Source organism: Schistocerca americana, chromosome 7 (genome assembly GCF_021461395.2).
Source record: "Schistocerca americana isolate TAMUIC-IGC-003095 chromosome 7, iqSchAmer2.1, whole genome shotgun sequence".
In the NCBI taxonomy this organism is placed as follows: Eukaryota; Metazoa; Arthropoda; class Insecta; order Orthoptera; family Acrididae; genus Schistocerca; species Schistocerca americana.
Window position 1 is genome coordinate 372,937,296 of NC_060125.1, and position 20,749 is coordinate 372,958,044.

The 20,749-nt window shown below is 39.0% G+C and overlaps 1 protein-coding gene across 1 annotated transcript in view; it reads right to left on the bottom strand.

The window, feature by feature from the left end:
• Positions 1 to 14,615: 14,615 nt before the first annotated feature.
• The window catches only part of LOC124622948 (lipase 3-like), a 170,654-nt gene continuing 164,520 nt past the window's right edge, over positions 14,616 to 20,749 (bottom strand). Inside the window, exon 9 of the mRNA XM_047148739.1 lies at positions 14,616 to 14,765. Coding sequence (XP_047004695.1) covers positions 14,616 to 14,765 — 150 coding nt within the window. The remainder of the gene's footprint in view (positions 14,766 to 20,749) is intronic.

Below are 20,749 nucleotides of genomic sequence, written 5' to 3' on the forward strand. Positions count from 1 at the left end.
GTTGTATACATGGAAGAACCCTGGAGATACTAAAAGGTTTCAAACAGATTATATAATGGTAAGACAGAGATTTAGGAACCAGGTTTTAAATTGTAAGACATTTCCAGGGGCAGATGTGGACTCCGACCACAACCTGTTGGTTATGAACTGTAGATCAAAACTGAAGAAACTGCAAAAATATGGGAATTTAAGGAGATGGGAAGTGGATAAACTGAAAGAACCAGAGGTTGTAGCGAGTTTCAGGAAGAGCGTAAGGGAACAATTGACAGGAATGGGGGAAAGAAATACAGTAGAAGAAGAATGGGTAGCTTTGAGGGATGAAATAGTGAAGGCACTAGACGATCAAGTAGGTAAAAAGACACGGGGTTGTAGAAATCCTTAGGTAACAGAAGAGATACTGAATTTAATTGATGAAAGGAGAAAATACAAAACTCAGGAAATGAAGTAGTCAAAAAGGAATGCAAACGTCTCAAAAATGAGATCGACAGGGAGTGCAAAATGGCTAAGCAGGGATGGCTAGAGGACAAATGTAAGGAGGTAGAGGCTTATCTCACGAGGGGTAAGATAGATACTGCCTACAGGAAAATTAAAGAGACCTTTGGAGAAAAGAGAACCACTTGAATGAATATCAAGAGCTCAGATGGAAACCCAGTTCTAAGCAAAGAGGGGAATGCAAAAGGTGGAAGGATTATATAGAGGGTCTATACAAAGGTGATGTACTTGAGGACAATATTATGGAAATGGAAGAGGATGTAGATGAAGACGAAATGGGAGGTATGATACTGCGTGAAGAGTTTGACAGAGCACTGAAAGACCTGAGTCGAAACAAGGCCCCAGGAATAGACAACATTCCATTAGAACTACTGATGGCCTTGGGAGAGCCAGTCCTGACAAAACTCTACCATCTGGTGATCAAGATGTATGAGACAGGCGAAATTCCCTCAGACTTTAAGAAGAATATAATAATTCCAATCCCAAAGAAAGGAGGTGTTGACAGATGTGAAAATTACGAAACTATCAGTTTAATAAGTTACAGCTGCAAAATACTAACGCAAATTCTTTACAGACGAATGGAAAAACTGGTAGGACCTCGGGGAAGATCAGTTTGGATTCCGTAGAAATGTTGGAACACGTGAGGCAATACTGACCCTACGACTTATCTTAGAAGGAAGATTAGGGAAAGGTAAACCTACGTTTCTAGCATTTTTAGACTTAGAGAAAGCTTTTGACAATGTTGACTGGAATACTCTCTTTCAAATTCTGAAGGTAGCAGGGGCAAAATACAGGGAGCGAAAGGCTATTTACAATTTGTATAGAAAGCAGATGGCAGGTATAAGAGTCGAGGGGCATGAAAGGGAAGCAGTGGTTGGGAAGGGAGTGAGACAGGGTTGTAGCCTCTCCCCTATGCTATTCAATCTGTATATTTAGCAAGCAGTAAAGGAAAGAAAAGAAAAATTCGAATTAGGAATTAAAAGCCATGGAGAAGAAATACAAACTTTGCGGTTCGCCGATGACATTGTAATTCTGTCAGAGACAGCAAAGGACTTGGAAGAGCAGTTGAACGAAATGGACAGTGTCTTGAAAGGAGGGTATAAGATGAACAACAACAAATGCAAAACGAGGATAATGGAATGTAGTCGAATTAAGTCGGGTGATGCTGAGGGAATTAGATTAGGAAATGAGACACTTAAAGTAGTAAAGGAGTTTTGCTATTTGGGGAGCAAAATAAGTGATGATGGTCGAAGTAGAGAGGATATAAAGTGTAGACTGGAAATGGCAAGGAAAGCGTTTCTGAAGAAGAGAAATTTGTTAACATCGAGTATAGATCTAAGTGTCAGGAAGTCTTTTCTGAAAACATTTGTATGTAACGCAGCCATGTATGGAAGTCAAACATGGACGATAAATAGTTTAGACAAGAAGAGAATAGAAGCTTTAGAAATGTGGTGCTACAGAAGAATGCTGAAGATTAGATGGGTAGATCACATAACTAATGAGGAGGTACTGAATAGAATTGGGGAGAAGAGGAGTTTGTGGCACAACTTGACTAGAAGAAGGAATCAGTTGGTAGGACACGTTCTGAGGCATCAAGGGATCACCAATTTAGCACTGGAGGGCAGCGTGGAGGGTAAAAATCGTAGAGGGAGACCAAGAGATAAATACACTAAGCAAATTCAGAAGGATGTAGGCCGCAGTAGGTACTGGGATATGAAAAAGCTTGCACAGGATAGAGTAGCATGGAGAGCTGCATCAAACCAGTCTCAGGACTGAAGACCACAACAACAACAACAAACTTCATACACTCGGACACATTTTGAACTATAATTGACACAAACGCTTTCCATTACGCTAATTTGGTAGAATGGAAATAAATACCAGTTACAACAAATTAATAAAAAGAAGACATTCATAGCGGAGAGTATAATGGTACAGCCTATTGTTGAAAGCTACTGTTAAAATTCTATATAATGCAATGCAGCGATGCTGCAACAAGTTAGTTTTGAAGTTACTTTTGGAAGCAAGGAGATCAGTGACGTCTGTCCGTTTTTTGTTGACATGACGAGTGTGCAGTTCGGATGTCAATTAATGTGAATAAACTTTGTGAAGCATGAAAATTTCCGATTCATTCATCAATGAACCAGGTAGAAGAAACTTAAGTAACATTCAACATGAATCGTTACAAGAGAACGAATTGAACATAAAAAATGGTCCACAGCTTGAGACTCTGGCACACCAGTACAAACAAAGAAAAATATATTTGTAGTAAAGTAATCTAATCCGGCATCATAAAATAAACATTTGCTATATAACTCAATTGGAGGTTTCGGTTCACAATTAGGAATATTGGTTTGTACCACGAGAAAATCGAAGGGTTACTGCAAAAAGAAATTATCAGAACGAATATTAATGGAATATCGTAAAATAGGTTTACCGACAGTTGTATTTTAGAGCACGATACGTATTAGTAACTAAAGTAATTATTGGTCGTAAAATAACTCAACGTAAGGCAATTTTCACCTGTATAGCTGAAGTGAAGCATGTGGTACACAGTTACAAATAAATGTATCAGGAGTAATTTGACACGGTTATTGCCACAAATCATATATGTTAACAATTTAACGACGTTTGTCATCTTATTTCTGATCAATGTAAATAATTTTTGAATACTGTAACATATTTCTGGAATTTCATGATCAAGACACGTACTAACAAAATATCAGCAGAGTCATGGGCACTACTTGAACCTGCGACCGCTTCTACATTTCACAATAAATAAGTGATAACTCTGCGAAATGTTAGAATCACTGCCGAAACAAACTACGGAATAGAATATTGAAGCACAGTCGTATTTTTTATGCGCAGAAAGAACAAAAAATAATTTCTATCGAAGCCAGCGAAAATATGAAAATACACAACACAACAGAACAGTCCAATTCACTATATTTAGCAGGAAGCAACATCACAGCAGCTATTATTATAACGTACTGGTCACTGAAAGCCAGTTCAGTAAGTATCTCTTCACCCAGACTAGGATTAGAAAACATAGATGTCGCAATATTCATTATACAGCTTCTGCAAGTATAATAATCGCGTATTAAGCAGCGTGTATATGTACACGTACAAATATGGGCATGTGGTTTCAGAGGTGACTCTTGGAAATAATACCGCATTTACATAGCTAGTCGGTAACAAACAATATAGGCACGGCAAGTGTAACAGTTACGCGGTATGGCTGAGATGGCAGCAATTCCTTGAAAGCTAAAACGTAAACAAGTCGTATGACATGCAAAGGCAACTAGATTTATAAATCCTATTTATAAGTTTGATACCTCTACTTGAATCCAAAACTGATTGCGGTTACTCTGGGAGAAGTGAAACTCTTTAAACGATGCAGTTCAGAATTTTTTTGCTGACGATGAATGTGAGGCCAACTCGATAACGTGTGAAGAGTATACAGTCAAATGCGGGGGGCCGTTCTAAGGCCAAAGACTTTTGCTTTAGAGCGTATTCGGGCAATGAGAATAACACTAATGTTCCTAAAATACATACATCTCTTCAGCTCGCTTATATAAACATTAAACTACCAACTGTTTCACCAGATTCATTTGGAGGAGATGTAGAAATGTGCCCTAGATTTTGAACACAGTTTATCAGCTTGAGTTAATGAAAATCCTCCAGTTTAAACTATTAAGAAGCAAGTATTCCTCCTATAGAAGGAAAACCTAAGACCTGGATAAGGGTATCACAACCACCACAGAAACCTATGAACAAACTACATAGAGAGCAATATTTTAATATTAAGATTAAATATAATTATTCAGTTCCACTGCGATTATTTAAAAAAGATCTGTGGTGTCACCGCCAGACACCATACTTGCTAGGTGGTAGCCTTTTAAATCGGCCGCGGTCCGCTAGTATACGACGGACCCGCGTGTCGCCACTATCAGTGATTGCAGACCGAGCGCCACCACACGGCAGGTCTAGAGAGACTTACTAGCACTCGCCCCAGTTGTACAGCCGACGTTGCTAGGAAAGGTTCACTGAGAATTACGCTCTCATTTGCCGAGACGATAGTTAGCATAGCTTTCAGCTAAGTCAATTGCTACGACCCAGCAAGGCGCCAATTATCCTTTGCTATGTATCTAATGACGCATATACTGTATCAACAAGACCAATGTTCACCAATTGTGGATTAAAGTTAAGTATTCCAGCAGCTACGTACTTTTCCTTATCGCATTCATTACGTATCCTGTTTCAGACCTCACGCCAGCCTGCGTGAGTTAAACGCGTGCCTTTCGGTTACCCGTCACTGTGGACTGGCTGTCTTGTCAGTCCACAACAAGATCACTCATTAGTTTCCAATAATATACAGGCGCCTAATGCTCAAATAATGAATTCCGCAGCTTTTCTTCCGATTGTTATCACTGTCGCGTAAAAGATAGGTGGCCTCCTCTGGAAAGTTAACGCTATTTTTCGTCCACCATTTAAGATTTTAGACCCTCTTTGAGACGGTGAAGCATGATTTCTTATTGTGAGGTGCTGGAGTATGTAAAATTACTTGTCAGTGTGTTCTGAGTTACGTAGGTCATATCACATATACCATAGAAGGGATAGCTAAGAACATCACAGTTGCATACACCATATGCCGCTGCAGAACATTATGCATTCTAAGACGAAAAGAAAAATGCACCCTGAAGGAATTATCCGAATGGGACGAAAATAAGGAGATGTGTTGTACATGTACAGACAACCAAATCATTACAATTTCAGAAAAATTGGATAATTTGTTCAAAAGAAAGAGCTTCACAAATTGAGCAAGTCAATAATGCGGTGGTCCACCTCTCGTTCTTAAGTAAGCAGTTGTTCACCTTCGCATTGATTGATAGAATTGTTGGATGTCCTCCTGAGGAAGAGCGTGCTAAATTCTGTCCAACTGAAGCGTTAGATAGTCAAAATCCCGAGCTGGCTGGGGCGCTTCAAGGTCCTCAATTGGGGAGTGATCCGGCGACCGTGCCGGCCTAGGCACGGTAACACGAAGAGAAGAATGAATAGGTTGATTTCAGATATAAGAATTTTTTACTTTTTCATGAAGTTTCATAGCAATATGTACTAACCACTAAGTTGCTATAACTTAAGAAATGCATAATTAAAGAGGATAAATAGTCTGAATTAAACAGTGGTTACTTTACCACTTTGTATATACTTAACATTACATAGTTGTAGGTCAGTGTATGTACACCTTGTTCCGGGCTAATATAATAAATATTTAGGTTTCTTACCTGGTGTATTTAGGTTCAGGTTGTTTGTGTGTCACTGCGGCACAGATAGATACAAAATTTACTTTGCAATCGTGTAATGGCATGGATTTTGACTTCCTTTCGATACTTTTCTTTTTGTGTTGTGTATCCCGTTACATAAGATGAAGGATCTTGCAGGTTATATAGCCTACCGTATTAGGTGCTGTGATTGATTACTACATGTAAATAACAATGTGATAAACTACTTTTATATGTATCTGTTGTGTTAGTTAATATCTTGTACACGTTCTGTACCTATTGTCATAGGTTGTTTTTATCATTATTTGAGATTGCTGGAGTGTAGTATCTAGAATGTAGTTTCAGTTTTGCTGTAACTATGATGTTGTTGTTGTTGTCATGCACTGTTACTGCCCTCTCATACATTGGTGGCTCATTTAAAAAAGCTGTTTTACAATTTTATCGCATATGTACAGTTAAATATATAGCAGTACAGGTTTTCAGTTTCTTAATATTAATTTTTAATGGATATGTATTAATATAAAAAATATACATTTCTGTAACTCTTCCTCCATTCCCCTCTCCCCCTCATGTTTTTCATACAAGCAGGAAAAGCCCCCTCTTCCCTTTCAATACAATAAGTATAGATTACTCACCACACCTTTCCCTTACATTCTTCCCCCTTTCTCCCCTCCCCCTCCCCCTTTCCCATCCCTTCAAACACACAACACTTCCAGCCCTTTATGCTTGTGATATGTAGTGTTTGGATGGGATACATAGTTACTATATCTTGTAACTGGTTGTGTGAAAGACTGTAACTAATGTCTTCTTAATGAGAAGCATAGGATTGGCGTTTTGTAATGTGTGTACGACAGAATTTTGGTTGTTACTGCCCTGTACTGAGACGAAACTTCGTTTCTATGTTATCATACCTTTTCGGCAATGCATTGCTATCTGATTTTAAAGATGTAAACAATATACACCAGTATTTTGGTTTGTAGATCAGCGTTTGGTTTGTGTTTGTATTTCAACTAGACTAGTTTCGTTAAAGCTTGACAGTGGCACAATCTAGCGCCTGTTATTGCACATTATGTGTATCCTGTTTTGTTTCTTGTTTTTCTACACTACGTTCAAGCCCTCTTGTGACAGAATTGGTTACCAGGCAAATGGAGCAATGTTATGTTAGAAATTTAGTAGTGTGTCATTCCTACATGAGAGTACAGCGCGTTTTGAGATTCTTTTTTCGGAACATAGTAAAATTATGTGCTGAATTCCATATGGAAGCATGCTGTGCTTGGCACACTTACGGTGAGGTTATTACATGTGTTTATATAGTGGGAGTTTGCGTCATGATAATGATTAAAACTACATATATGTATTTAATTTTCACACTTCTGAATTTATATCAGCCCTATGATCGTTATGTCATAGCAGGACACAGTGCAAGAATCCTTGAGAGTTTTTACCCTGTGTGGTTTTATCTATTCTACATTAGGACATGGAATGGACAGTTGGGTAAGCATGGGCATAAGTTGTAGTGACTTGATTGTGTTACACCATTGCCTCAGTTGCATGGTCTCATTATTTTTCGAAATTGTTGTCAGATGTATGGTCACAATTCCCATTATATATTCTCCAACTGATGTATTAAATTTGAAAGTGACCTATTTCGTTGAATTCGGTAATGTAACCCCATTTTTTACAGAAAAATGTTATGTACTGTGACTATGGCTTAACTTTTAACATGAAGAGAAGCAGTAAAAACTCTCGCCTTGTGCGGATGGGCATTATCTTGCTGAAATGTAAGGCCAGGGTTGCTTATCATGAAGGGCAACAAAGAGGGTGTAGAATATTGTCGATGTATTGCTGTGCTGTGAGGGCACCGCGGGTGACAACCAAAAGCGTCTTGTTATGAAAAGAAACGCACCCCAGTCAATCACACCCAGGTGTCGGTCCTTTTCCTCTGCTTGTCTTCGTGCTTGCCAAACCCGGGATTTTGACATCTAACGCCCCAATTGGACATAATTTGGCACGATATCCCTCATGAGGACATCCATCAACTCTGTCAATCAATGACAAGCCGATTAACTGCTTCCATGATGGCCGGAGAAGGACCAACGCGTTACTGACTTGCTAAGTTTGTGAAGTTGTTGCTTTTGAATGAATCCTCCATTTTTTTAAATTGTAATCGTTTGATTGTCTGTATATGTACATCGAATCTACCGATTTCCGTCCCATTCGGATAATTCCTTCGTTGTACGTCTTTTTTGTCTTCGATTGTATATCCAGTGGTCATGCAATGGAATACGTGAACAACAATTTTGGTCACTGCTAATGCATTTTAAGATTCCTTTATCAAAGGGCACGTGGATATAAGGACAGCAAGAAACCATATTAACCGGCGCAGCAACTATCAAGTAGGTAACGCATATAATTCCAATATCCGTACTATTTGGTCCCACCGAAGACGACAGAGGTACATTGAGGGCCATGGCGATCGGTCTACTACCGGACAGTGAAGTTCTACATTTCACCATGGAGTGCGCTGTCTGCTGGCAGTATGTTGATTGTACAATTTGGATCTTGAGGGATCTGCGAAACGCATACAGCGTGCAAATAAATTGTGTGAAGTAGTCAGCCATTGCCATTATGTCTAGCACGTGTCCATATGAAATATTGTGGTGGCAAAAACCGAATCCCGAAACTTCATAGAGTAGTACACAGTCGTCTGTAAGGTGTAAACGGTAGAGTTTACAGTTTGTAAGTCGTCTTCGAATGCATTCTCTTTACAGAAACTGATAGACATGTTACATGTACAGCGGAGCTCGGGAATCCGATCGAATATGCAGAGACAAGTTTCGCAACAGGCTCCAACTCTACGTATAGAATCTTACAAAAAACTGGGTCGTTAAAGAGTCAGTGAACTTGCTAGAGTTTTGGACAAAGACTTTCTCGCGAAGTCGTATTTTTTTAAAATGGTGTCGGATCGTGTGGGAGAAATTTATGAATAAGCACCCGTCACGTAGTTTGTTAAGCACAGGCAACGTGTGCAAGCAGTGGGACGAAAAATCTTCAACTGCAGGTAAGCCCTGTCAATGGTTTTTTGTTAGAATGCAGCCTACACACATATTTATTATTTCCGATAGACTTAACTGCAAGTTTATTATACTTTGTTGCTCAGACAGACATTGGGAATATATTGTAACGTGGTACGCTTCCCAAAAAGCGAACAAATAACGTCTCTCGGAAACGGAAATTTTAGATTGTTTGTAGACTTAATCAAGATCAAAAAAGTGTGCTGTCTGAAGAATATACTCTTTCTTTTCTTTTTAATTACGTGAAACTGTGAACAAATTTTGGTGCATGTGTTATCTACAACTGAAGCACGTTTCGACATTTTGTTCGTTCTCACGAGCGAACTTCATCCGTCCAATGACCGCGCTGCCGTAACTAATGTATTTCCCCCTGTGGACTCTAGAATATTTACCTTTAAATTGGAAGCTGCTAACCTCATTACTAGAACCAAATCCGATTGCTCCACAGCCGGACAAACATTAGCATTCCGTCCCCATCGGTTGCTAGATGCACAACCAATTTCCCATTAGCTAATGTCGTATCACCATACGTATGCAAATGAGTCCTCTGGCATGCGTTGCATAGTATAAATTGCCCGCATTAATGAAGACTCCCCATGTCGGTTGGAGTTTGGAAATCGGTTTCAGATTCTGGCGTCTCAGTCAATTAAACACAGGGTTTCAAAAGGTCTGTTTGTTAACAAAACAACGTATAACTGGCAACATGGGCAACTAGCACAGACTCGGAACAGACGCATAGAGATACGTCCAAAGCAGAAGAGTGTTACATCCTACGTTACTGTGAGTTCTTACCACAAACTGTTTATAAAAGATGTTCAAAATTCCCGTTACAGACTTTTAGGATTTGTAGAGGGCAGTATGTACATATAATTTTGAATAGGAACCCATGAGCGTAAACGTACCATTTCCGTTCTAAGCCAATTTCATTTCAGAGTTTTTACTCTTTCTCTTCTGGTTGAGGAACTAAATTAGGGGTGAAGCAGTACATATATTAGGTAACAATTCTAAAAGGAACATAACGAAATAGCCATTTATTTATTTAAGCACATTTCTTTGTATTACGTGTTTATATTATTCCAAAACAAAAAAGAACCCCGCATGCAATACGCACAGAACAGTATTGATGCATTACAACAATGGCTTTTATGTGCCAATCACCAACGTTGATACAGACGTTGTACCTAAGAAGCATGTCGTGGCACACTCTCTACATACCACCTCCTGCAACTTCAGTTTCTAGTATAGCAGATATGGACGCTTACATGTCTGAATTGAAACCGTTGTAGAATGGAAACGGTGTATTTCCCAACATGAGTTCCTATTCAAAACATTATGTACTCTCACTCCCCTCTACATGTCCTAGAAGTCCGCTACGGGAAGTTCCGAACACCCTATTTTTGCTTCCACACGAAGATTTCTAGTTTCCAGCATTTTTCAAAGCAAGTCACGTGGTACGATATTGTCGCTTTATCAGTGGCAGTCTTCCGCGTTTGCATTTACTCTTCCTCGTTAATCGTGTACCGTAGATCGTACCAAGGAGCTCCTTCAGGGATTAGGGATGACTTAAGTTAAAAATTAACAAAGAAAAGGAGATCATACAGTCTTATTCTATAGAGTGGGTTAAAATATATTAATGCTATGCTAGTTAATGGTGTTCATGATTATACTAGCAAAATTTAACGCCTTGCATTGGAAAGAAGGCTATTTGCACGCTTGCGTGGCGATTTCTACGTCGTATCCGTCGTAACATTTATACCGTGTTATTACATATCAAGCGTGTCCTAGTTTCAAATCAGAATGGCAGCCTACAGCAAGTGTCATAAATTTTATAGTTAGGCCTGGTGGAATAACAGAGGATGCAAGCGTTTTCCAAATATTTTTTAGTTTTTGCCGAGTTTTGTAATGCTTAGACCTAGTCTTGTTGCAAACTTGTATGTAGTCAACAGGTTTGTTTGTGTGGCCATCCTCCGCAGCAAGCATATAAATACTTGTTTTGTAAATAAAACTGCCTTTTCCTGCTGCTAGTTACTTTATTTATCCCATAGGCGCCTCGCCTTCTCCTGTTCTACGGCATCATTAGTGGGATATATAACGATACAGTTTTAGATTATTAAACAGTTCACTTCGCGATTTTTTCTAAAAAAATAGTAATTACTATTTTAATATAATAATATAGTTATATTAATTACTTTAATATAGTAATATAATGTAATTATATTAATTACTTTAATATAGTAATATAATGTAATTGTATTAATTACTTTAATATAGTAATATAATAAAATAGTAATTACTATTTTCTACAAAAAATCGCGAAGTGAACTGTTAAATGATCTAAAACTAACAAAACTGATGATGCCTTATAACAGGAGAAGACGAATCGCTTATGGGATAAATAAAGTAACTAGCAACAGAAAAAGGAAGCTTTATTTACAAAACAATATTTATATGTACTCGCTATTGAGTAACAATATTTGAAACACTCTTTCAGTACTACTTAAAACGTTTCGTTACGCGGATGTCGCTTTCCCACACGCAGTTCCTTCCTGAAATGGGTTGAACCGTTAGTGAGATGGAGTAATGTATACATATCCCATTTCGTTATTTTTGATACGTTCCTTTATTCCTGAGAGTTATATCTTGCAATGGGCACTAGAGGGTGAAGTATAGTATCTTCTTTATTTATGTGCCTTCAACGTAACAACATTTCTTATCGATGTCTAAGTAATAAATAGATTTTACCACCTACGACAAAATAGGGGAAAGATTCAGATTAAACTCTGTGCAGTGTTTCGCCTCGTTCTCTTCTCTGGCATCGTCCTCCTTCGGACATGGGCATGTGTGTCGTCCTTAACATAAGTTAGTTTGAGTTAGATTAAATAGTGTGTAACCTAGGGACCGATGACTTCAGCAATTTGGTCCCATAAGACCTTACCGCAAACTTACAAATTTCAACATTACCATTAGAGAAGCAATATATTTATACTAGCTTATCGCCCGCTGCTTCGCTTGTGTAGGCTGTATCCTCTACACAGATTTTTTTTCCTTAATCGAACTTTTATGTTGTTCACAAATTGCAATGACTTCAAAACTTTTCACGCTAATTAACGCCGTAGAACCATGGTCTTTCCAGAATGTACTACTGACCAAAAGGCTATCCTAGTAGCTTGAGTCCAAGGTTTTTATTAGTCATGCCGTCTGCATTCTTGTGGTGAATTTTTCTCAGGAACTTTCATCCCATAACACATATTTCTTTATATCCAACCGAGAAGTAAAATACCTATTTTCATAGAGTCAGCTATAAATTTGTTTAATATAACAAAATATTTTCTTCAATATATTCATCCCCTGTTTCACCCCTTTAAGGGTTGAATTTCCAAAAATAGTGAATCACTTTTTTATTTCTGATGGAGAAGCCAAATACATATTTTAGTATATTTAGCTTCAAAAATGCTTTGATAATGAAATATTTAAATAAAAATTTTCATCCTCAAATGCACCCTTACAGAGGTTGAATTCTCAAAAACTGTGAAACACTTTTTCTTTGTTTTTGTTTCCAATCAAGAAGTCTAATACAATTTCTTATAGATTCAGCTCAGAAAATTCTTTCATAATGAAGTAATTTCATAAAACTTTTCATCCCCTATTTCACTCCCTTAGAGGTTGAATTTCCAAAAACACTGAAACACGTACTTTTTTTATTTCCAAGCGAGAAGTCAAAAACATTTTTCATAGATGTATCTTCAGAGTGCTTTAGTAGTGCTTTAATAATGATTCATTAAAAAAAATTTCACCCACTATTTACCCCTTTAGTAGACGAATTTCTAAAAATGTTCAAATACACATTTTTTTAAAAAAAATCTGTCTTGGAAACCATATATCAAATAACTTCGCAGCTTTAAAATTGCCTTAATAGTGACATATTTTCGAAAACCTTTTCATCTGCTATTTACGTCCCTCTTCTCAAACGATGCCTTAAAAAAAAAACCTACATCCTCTACAAATTTTAAGTTTCTGTCAGAGGTTTGCGCTAGGCTATGATGAGCCAGTGAATCAGTCGGACCCTATTTCATCCCTTTAGGTATTGAATTTGCATAAAAAGTGAAACGTATTTTTTTATTCCTGACGAAACACCAAAGACAAATTTTCATAGATTCAGCTTCGAAAATGCTCCCATAATGGAACATTCCCATAAAACTTTCATACGCTATTTTAACTCTATGGGGGTTGAATGTTAAGAAACAGTGATACACGAACTTCTTATTTCTAACTCAGGACCCAAAAATATTTTTTCTATAGATTTGGGTTTCAAAATGTCTTCATAATGAAATAATTTCATAAAACTTTCGATCCACTATTCATTCCCTTAGGGGGTTGAATTTCCAAAAGCACTGAAACAGTTTTTTTTTTTTTTTTTAATTTCTAACCTAGAAGTTAAATACCAGTTTCCACAGATGTAGCTATAAAAATGCTGTAGTAGTACTGATTTATTTACAAAAAAACTTCCATTCACTATTTTAATTATTTCTGACCTAGAATCCAAATACCAATTTTCGTAGTTCTAGCTTCAAAATCGCTTTAATAGCGACATACTTTCTAAAAATCATTAACCCCCTATTTCAGCCCCTTTGGGGTGGAATTTCGAAAAATGCCTCCTTAAACGACGTCTACAGTATAAGATCTACATCCTCTCCAAATTTCAGATGTATATCCTCAGTTGCTTGGGCTTGGCGATGATGAGTCAGTCAGGATATTGATATATAGAAAGGTGTAAGACTAGGCTTTTCCCACAGTAGAGTATATTAAGTGTGTAGACATATTATGTACTAGTGTGTGTCGACTTCCGGAACAGAACAGTACTGTGTCTGTGTCATTATGAATCTTCGGAAGATGAACGGAAGGGGTGAAAAGGTGAAACCGCTAGGACTCGAACCATCCGTCTTCGGGACGAGAAGACCCGCAGTCTTGGTTGTGTGTGATTGATACAACTAGGATATTATTTTACAAGACATTTGTAACAATACTGAATGTTACAAACCAGACTGAAGGTGTCCGATCTCCGCCGTGATACTGCACACATTTTTAACGTAATGTGATGTAATGTACTCGTATATTACATTCTGCTTCGCTGATCGAGTGACTTGGGGCAAGTTTTCACCACTTTGCAGTGATTAATCACGTATTCATTCCGGGTAATAAAAACTATAGAGTTGTAATACAATTAGTTTAGTCCATGTTTTTATCAAGAAAATTGTTGCTGATTTACTAGAGACTAAACGTGATTTCTATAATGATCGAGCATTAGCAACCTGCTTGCAATCTTCCTGACTCCACATTTGGATTTACACTAGTCGCTGCTATTACATATATCAACAGAATGTAGGGACAGGGCCTAAAATTGTTAAAGTAGGATCAGCAGCTTACGAATAGCCGGGGCAATTTCCTTTTCCAGTGAGCTGGACGAAAATGCGCCCTTAGCCAAAGTTGCAAGTGTATAACTGCCCTGCGCGTACGAGCACGTCGTGACGATTACGTATACTTTCTAACACACCCGACATTGTATTTATTATATTATTTTTCCTGGAGACGAAAGTGCAAGCTCAAGTGTGGCTGCTCTGTATGCTCTCTTTTCTATCCCTTGTCTTTTACTTGCCACGGCTTTGCAGTTCATCGCAGTGGTACCAAGGTAAAAGAGTTTGTTTGCAGGATACGTCCACGCCAGACACTTAGCGTGGAGGTTATCGGGAGCATCAGCCGCGACCGGCGGTCAGTAGCGTTGCAAGACTCTGAGGAGGCGGTCGTAGACGAGCTCCCGTGACTGCAAGGCCCACATGAAGTCGAGGTGCGTGAACTCGGGGTCTTCTATCGGGAACATGCCGATGCGCATCGGAAGATGTTCGTATAGCTTCATCACGTCCTGCCGCACAAAGAAAGAAGTCACATTAGCAAATGCAGATCTCCATGTCTTCTACAGGCACAGACCACAGTAAATCACAGTACAACTGCCACCGTGCAGTAACTACTTTAATACAGCATGTGATATTTATTTGGTTGCTAGTAAATTTTTCCAGCGTTTACGAAAGGAAGGTGTATTTTGCTGTGACTGGCCTATGGCTATGGAATGCGAACTGTGTTCTGTGTTAGTATTTCGTTACCGGTAAATTGTGCCAGTTGATCACTCGTCTGTTAATTCATTTATCCACGTTACCAAGCAATAAATTGTCTGGATAATTTAATATGGTATGGTCCGAAACACCGATTGATATTACCCAAAGACTGTTATTTTTTATGCAGTTTGGCAGTAACTGAAAAATTGAGACTCCTTTATATAGATATAAACTCAAAGCAGTTTTAATAAATTGAGACTACTATTAATAGATGAACTCAAAGTTGAAGGTTTCAGAATAACAATCTGAAGTCATAATTCTGAAATCGTCAGCTGTTTAGACAGCATTAGCCTATGTACGCCGATTACTGTTTTCTACAGCTCCTCGTGACTAAATGGTTTTTAAAAATGTATTATGTAAAAGACGCCTAACACTAAAATATAAAACATACCAAAAATAATAAGCAACATCGTATACTCTGCAAACGATACACACTCACTTCCAATTAACTAATGGTACATCTAGTTATGAACTATACTTCGCGAGTGAGTTCTTTTGTTTCAGTTTCCGTATTAATTGTAGTATGAAATTCAGTGAAGCTCACCAGAAATAATTATTTCAAACATATTCTGTTATAAATAATTTACTGTTCGTTTTATTAAGATAAAATTCTCAAAGCTCCATTTGTAACTCAATAAGTGTTACTCATGTGCTTCATATTTCGCACTTTTGATGGGTCACACCGGTTATTTCATTGGCGTTGTCACTACAGTCAAAGGGAAGAGACTTAACTACACCGCATGGAATGAAGTCACAAGTAACCCAAGTGTCACATGTAAAATAGATTTATTGCTCCGCGAACGAGACGTTCCTTGTCAGGAAAACTTGTCGATTTCGTAGTGGGTGCTTTAGCTTCGTGGATACCATAAAGTAAGTTTATATTTTTACTGGTGCATGGAAAGGAGAATCAAGAGATATTCGGATATCCAACTATTTCTGTGTTTGACAGCCGTAGATCTCTCCAATACATACCAAAAAACTACTCTTTCGCACAAATGCTCCCCGTGTCCCTCTCTTACCGTCCATTTTTTAAGACAACTCAGGTGATACCTCTGCATAACCTTAGAGACCATCCATCCCCAGTCCATCCATTATGATACCTGTGTGGAATTAACAACGATAATGAGGTTTTCCATCATTTTACTGTGGAAAACAAGACAGTTATTTTCTAGTACTAGTTTCTTTGAATAACACATTCTCTCCTGGTACACTTACCACTGAGTACTGTTCAACACAATCCTTGCATTCCAAACCTAAGTAGCAAGTTTATTTTGGAAAATCCAACTGTTTCTTGGTTTCCCAGTCTCCTTAATGTTGTTGCGCTCTTCTGTCGAACACTTGTCTGATGCAGCGTTCCACTCTAGTATAGCCTATGCAACCACTTTTTCAACTTTTACAGCGTGATTCTTTTCTACATAAGTTTTACGTCTGTAAGAAGCTCTTGCCAGTATGGTTTAATAAACATAAACCAAATTTTTAAAAAAATTCTTTGCAGATCTGTCCACCCTTGCGTAACTATTGCTGCCTACATACATTTTATCCTGCTTCTTGATTACGAGACCTAATCTCCCTCTATAAATTTTGCATCTACACCTCTCTCCACTGCCAAATTAACTATGCCTTGATGCCTCAGGTTATGTCCTTTAGAAAAGATCTGTCACAAACTCCTTTTTTTTTCTACGAATCGATTTGGTATTTCTCATTAGTTTTCAGATCTATCCATTTACTCTTCAGCACCCTTGTTCAGCAAAACCTTCCAAAATCATCTATTCTCTTCTTCTCTGAACTGTCTGTCTTCCAAGTTCCATTTTAGTACAAGACTACATTCCAGAAAGAAAGGACTTCATAGCACTTCAAATTATATTTGGCGTTAACAAAGTTCTCTTTTCCAAAAACGCTCTTCATGATATTACATCTCTGCATTTTGCATCCTCTCTACTTTGGTCTTCATTTGTATTCAAAACACAATCCCTCCCACCGTTCTTCCTAAACCTTTGCTGTCTCTGAAAAGATTAAAAAGTCTGAAAACCCTCAAAGTTCTTATTTGTAGGCCCTAAATTATTATTATTGATCGAATTTTGCCCTTGGTGGACGTCCAATTCATGCGTTTCAGCAATTGCATCACTGGTTTCCAGTCTCTTCATATAACACACTCCTTCTTCACTCTTGTGCAGAAAGGCTTGCAGTATTTTACTGCATCAACTTCCAAGAGGCTACTGTAAGTATTAAACAATCTTACCAGTAATCCACGAATTCTCAACTCGAAACTTAAGATTTCCTTCATGGCTTACTCCTATTCTGTTGCAGAGTTTCTGGAAAAAAATACTCTAATTCCTGTGTTATATTGTTGATCGTACTAATGTCAACTTGTAGCTTGTCATCTGCATGAGATTCAAAAACATTTTATTTGATATGTCATTACCTTTCTGCCATTATTTCATGTACTGACTCATTCCATAAACATGTTGATTTGCTCCTCAATTTGGTCCTAGGGCCAGGGAGAAAGGTGTAAGCAGAGGAATAAAGCCGTAGTCAGCCCAGTTTGCATTGTTGCCAAATTTATTCAAGATGGAAGCTGTTCCCCGAACTCCTCTACCTGCGGAGTAGATGTGGCAATGTCACTCCCCTCCCCTCCCACCTTCCCCTCTACCTTCCAACACTGCCTTCCCTTCGCCCTTTGTGAATTGGCGAGCTGCTGGCAGAAAACGTGCTCTTGATGATGTTATCCTGCCGCTGGATTGTCCTACAGCTGCACTCAGCCGCCCCTACCCCTTCCTACCACACCCCGAAACCACTTTTACCGGTCGTGCATGTGTATGTTCATCTCGAAGTCTGTGAACCGTCTGCTCTAGTCCACAAAAAGAGGTTGCTCTAAACTATTATACAGGCATCCCCGGCCCCTACTTGTGTACTGGCGCGAAAAAGGCTGGAGTGGAAAGTAATGTGTTTCTTTTTGGTGGGAAGTGCGTCCAATTGACAAGATGATGGTAATGGACAGCGATGAGTTTCATACATGTATAATATGTAAGCAGACAGCTGAGGACAGCGTCCATAGCCTTCTATGGTAGGAATGGAAGGAGGTGATAATGGCTGAGCACAGGGGGAATACTTTTCAGCACATAATGGTGATCCAGCAGGATAGACTAAAGTTGCATTACACAATTCATAGGTACTGTTGCCATGTAGAAAACTTCACACTCCCACCACTGTCCCCAGCCTTATCTTTTTACCGACCACATGTGTCTCGCTGTTTAACGTTGGTATTAGCTACTGGTGCTTCCTGCTGTGTTGCTGTATGGCCTACTCGACAAACACCCAGTAGCCCCGGTGTTCCAAATTCAAACAAACGGTTCTCTGTTTCTTGGGAACTTCGTCTTATTCCACTGCACCCAAGAGTTCACCTTGGTATAGCTGCTGAGGAAGTTGCACACAGATAGGTGATAAGAAGGTATAGGATAGCAAACCGTCAGTGAAGTGTAGGAAGAGTTGCCTCCTACAGACCTACAATTGTAGAGCTGTTAAGGAAGGCCAATACACACTATCACAATTCATATAAAATGCTTCATTGCTTTAATTACACATCGAAATTGTCATGAAGAAACTACCACTTGTGAACAATACGTCATAACGTAACACAAACACTGGGAATTGAGAAAAAGTCATGTACCATAAAAACTGACCGCAAAAGATCTCGCCAGGAGAGAGTGGCAGAAGCTGCAGGTGTGTTCGCCTCACTGTGGAGATACACACTAACTAGCAGAGATCCATCTTACCTTCCCACTTACATCCCCTCCTTTTTCCCATTCCTTCTCCCGTAGCTAGGGATACCGGTTTTCCGGGCCTGTTATATTCCGTTGCTGACGGTACACAAAGAGATCCATCTACTGGTGGTGTTATACTGTGTCTGGTCTGCAGAAATCAGTCACAGATGGCCAAAAGACTCAAGTACATGGCGTTTCCAGCAAGCTGTTAAACATATTCCTTGGAAAGACTGGCCTCCTACAAAAGTAACAAAATACTTGACTACACATCACAGCTGTGCCTGTCTTGTAGCGGTTTTAGATTCTCCACTGCACCGAGTACCAGCTGTGTGTGTGTGTTTGTGTGTTCCTGTATACTCTAGAAGGATGAGATATTCAGCTCACCTCACAGAATGTCGTCTGAAGGAACATCAACCAAAGTAAAATGCTTGTTAACAACGGTCTAAGTACAACCATGGGTGGATGAAACCTGCTCCAGAAAGAACTCACTCACACAACCATTGAGGGATGTTGGAATTTTACACAGTTCGCTTGCTCCTTGTGGAGTAACACAGTAAAGTGTTGCCGTTCTTAACAGCTCAGCTGTTCTAATGTCAGCTCATTTATTTAAAAAAGTTACTGAATAAACATGACCACTGTTTTGCTACATGACGTATTACCGTCGTGTATTCATTCTCCAGGTGTGATTCTTATGCCTGCTATAACGAATATTGCACCGACAGATCTCACTTCACATCGTGTACAGGATGTAGTATTTTGCTTTTAAAACAAATACTGTGGAGCCCCCTCCCCCCCTCCCCCCCAATAATTTAAGAAAATTAGTAGTTATCTCATGCATTGTAAAATCACAAAATTATCTTGGAATTTATTATTTTCCTTGTTTGACAATAGTTACCTTTTAAAATACATTCAGTAATTAGTTAAAACAAATAATTATTACGGTAGTATGCAGGTTAACTGAAAACCAGTGGTGTGAATCATGACAGTGTTCTCGGCCGGAGTGGCCGAGCGGTTCTAGACCCTACAGTCTGGAACCGCGCGACCGCTACGCTCGCAGGTTCGAATCCTGCCTCGGGCATTGATGTGTGTGATGTCCTTAGGTTAGTTAAGTTTAAGTAGTTCTAAGTTCTAGGGGACTGATGACATCAGAAGTTAAGTCCCATAGTGCTCAGAGCCATTTGAACCATTTGAAGCATGAAAGTGTTACGGTGCTGCGGGCACACTTTGAATTTGTCCCGGTGCGCGAACCTTTGGGTAAAGTCCGGCGCTGGCGGGTCAGCGCTGCGGCCGCGGCGACATCAAACGGACTTGAGCAGAAGCACCTGGAACCCTCCGCCTTGCGTCGCCTTGACGCTTCGAGACATTACGACGCCGCTCCTATATAAAGCCCACCCTGCTGTCGCAGTCATTCATTGTGGATAGTTTCGTTCAGTGCATGCTGCAGACGTGTTTAGTGTTCCGACTTTAGTGTCTAGTGGACTATTTTATATGACTATATTTTATTCATTTACTTTACTGTTTTAGTGTATTGTGAATTAAGTTTGCAATGGACAAATTTGGTACCAAAAAGGTGCGCTTGGAAGTTGATGATACTGCAAGTCAACCTCCAACAATTATTGTGTCGTCAACTGCTTCGTCGTTTTCAGGCGAGAACTGTTCACAGCCGAAACCTGGACAATCCAGTGAGGGAAGATAATTTCGGAAGTCTTGGTTGATCAAATATACATGCCTAGAATATGAAGCAAAAAAAGGTGCATTTACTTCCGTAGGGATTTCTAACTGGGAAAAGGCTTTGGAAAAATTCAGTCTTCATGAAAATACTTTTACGCATAAGGGTGTTCTGAAACTAAATTCTATCACTAACCGAAGTGTGGCCTCCCAATTGAATGAACAGTCAGACAGTGATATGAAGAAAGGCCGTTTAGCTCTTGAGACAATTTTTACTACTTTGCAGTTTCTATGCCAACAAGAAA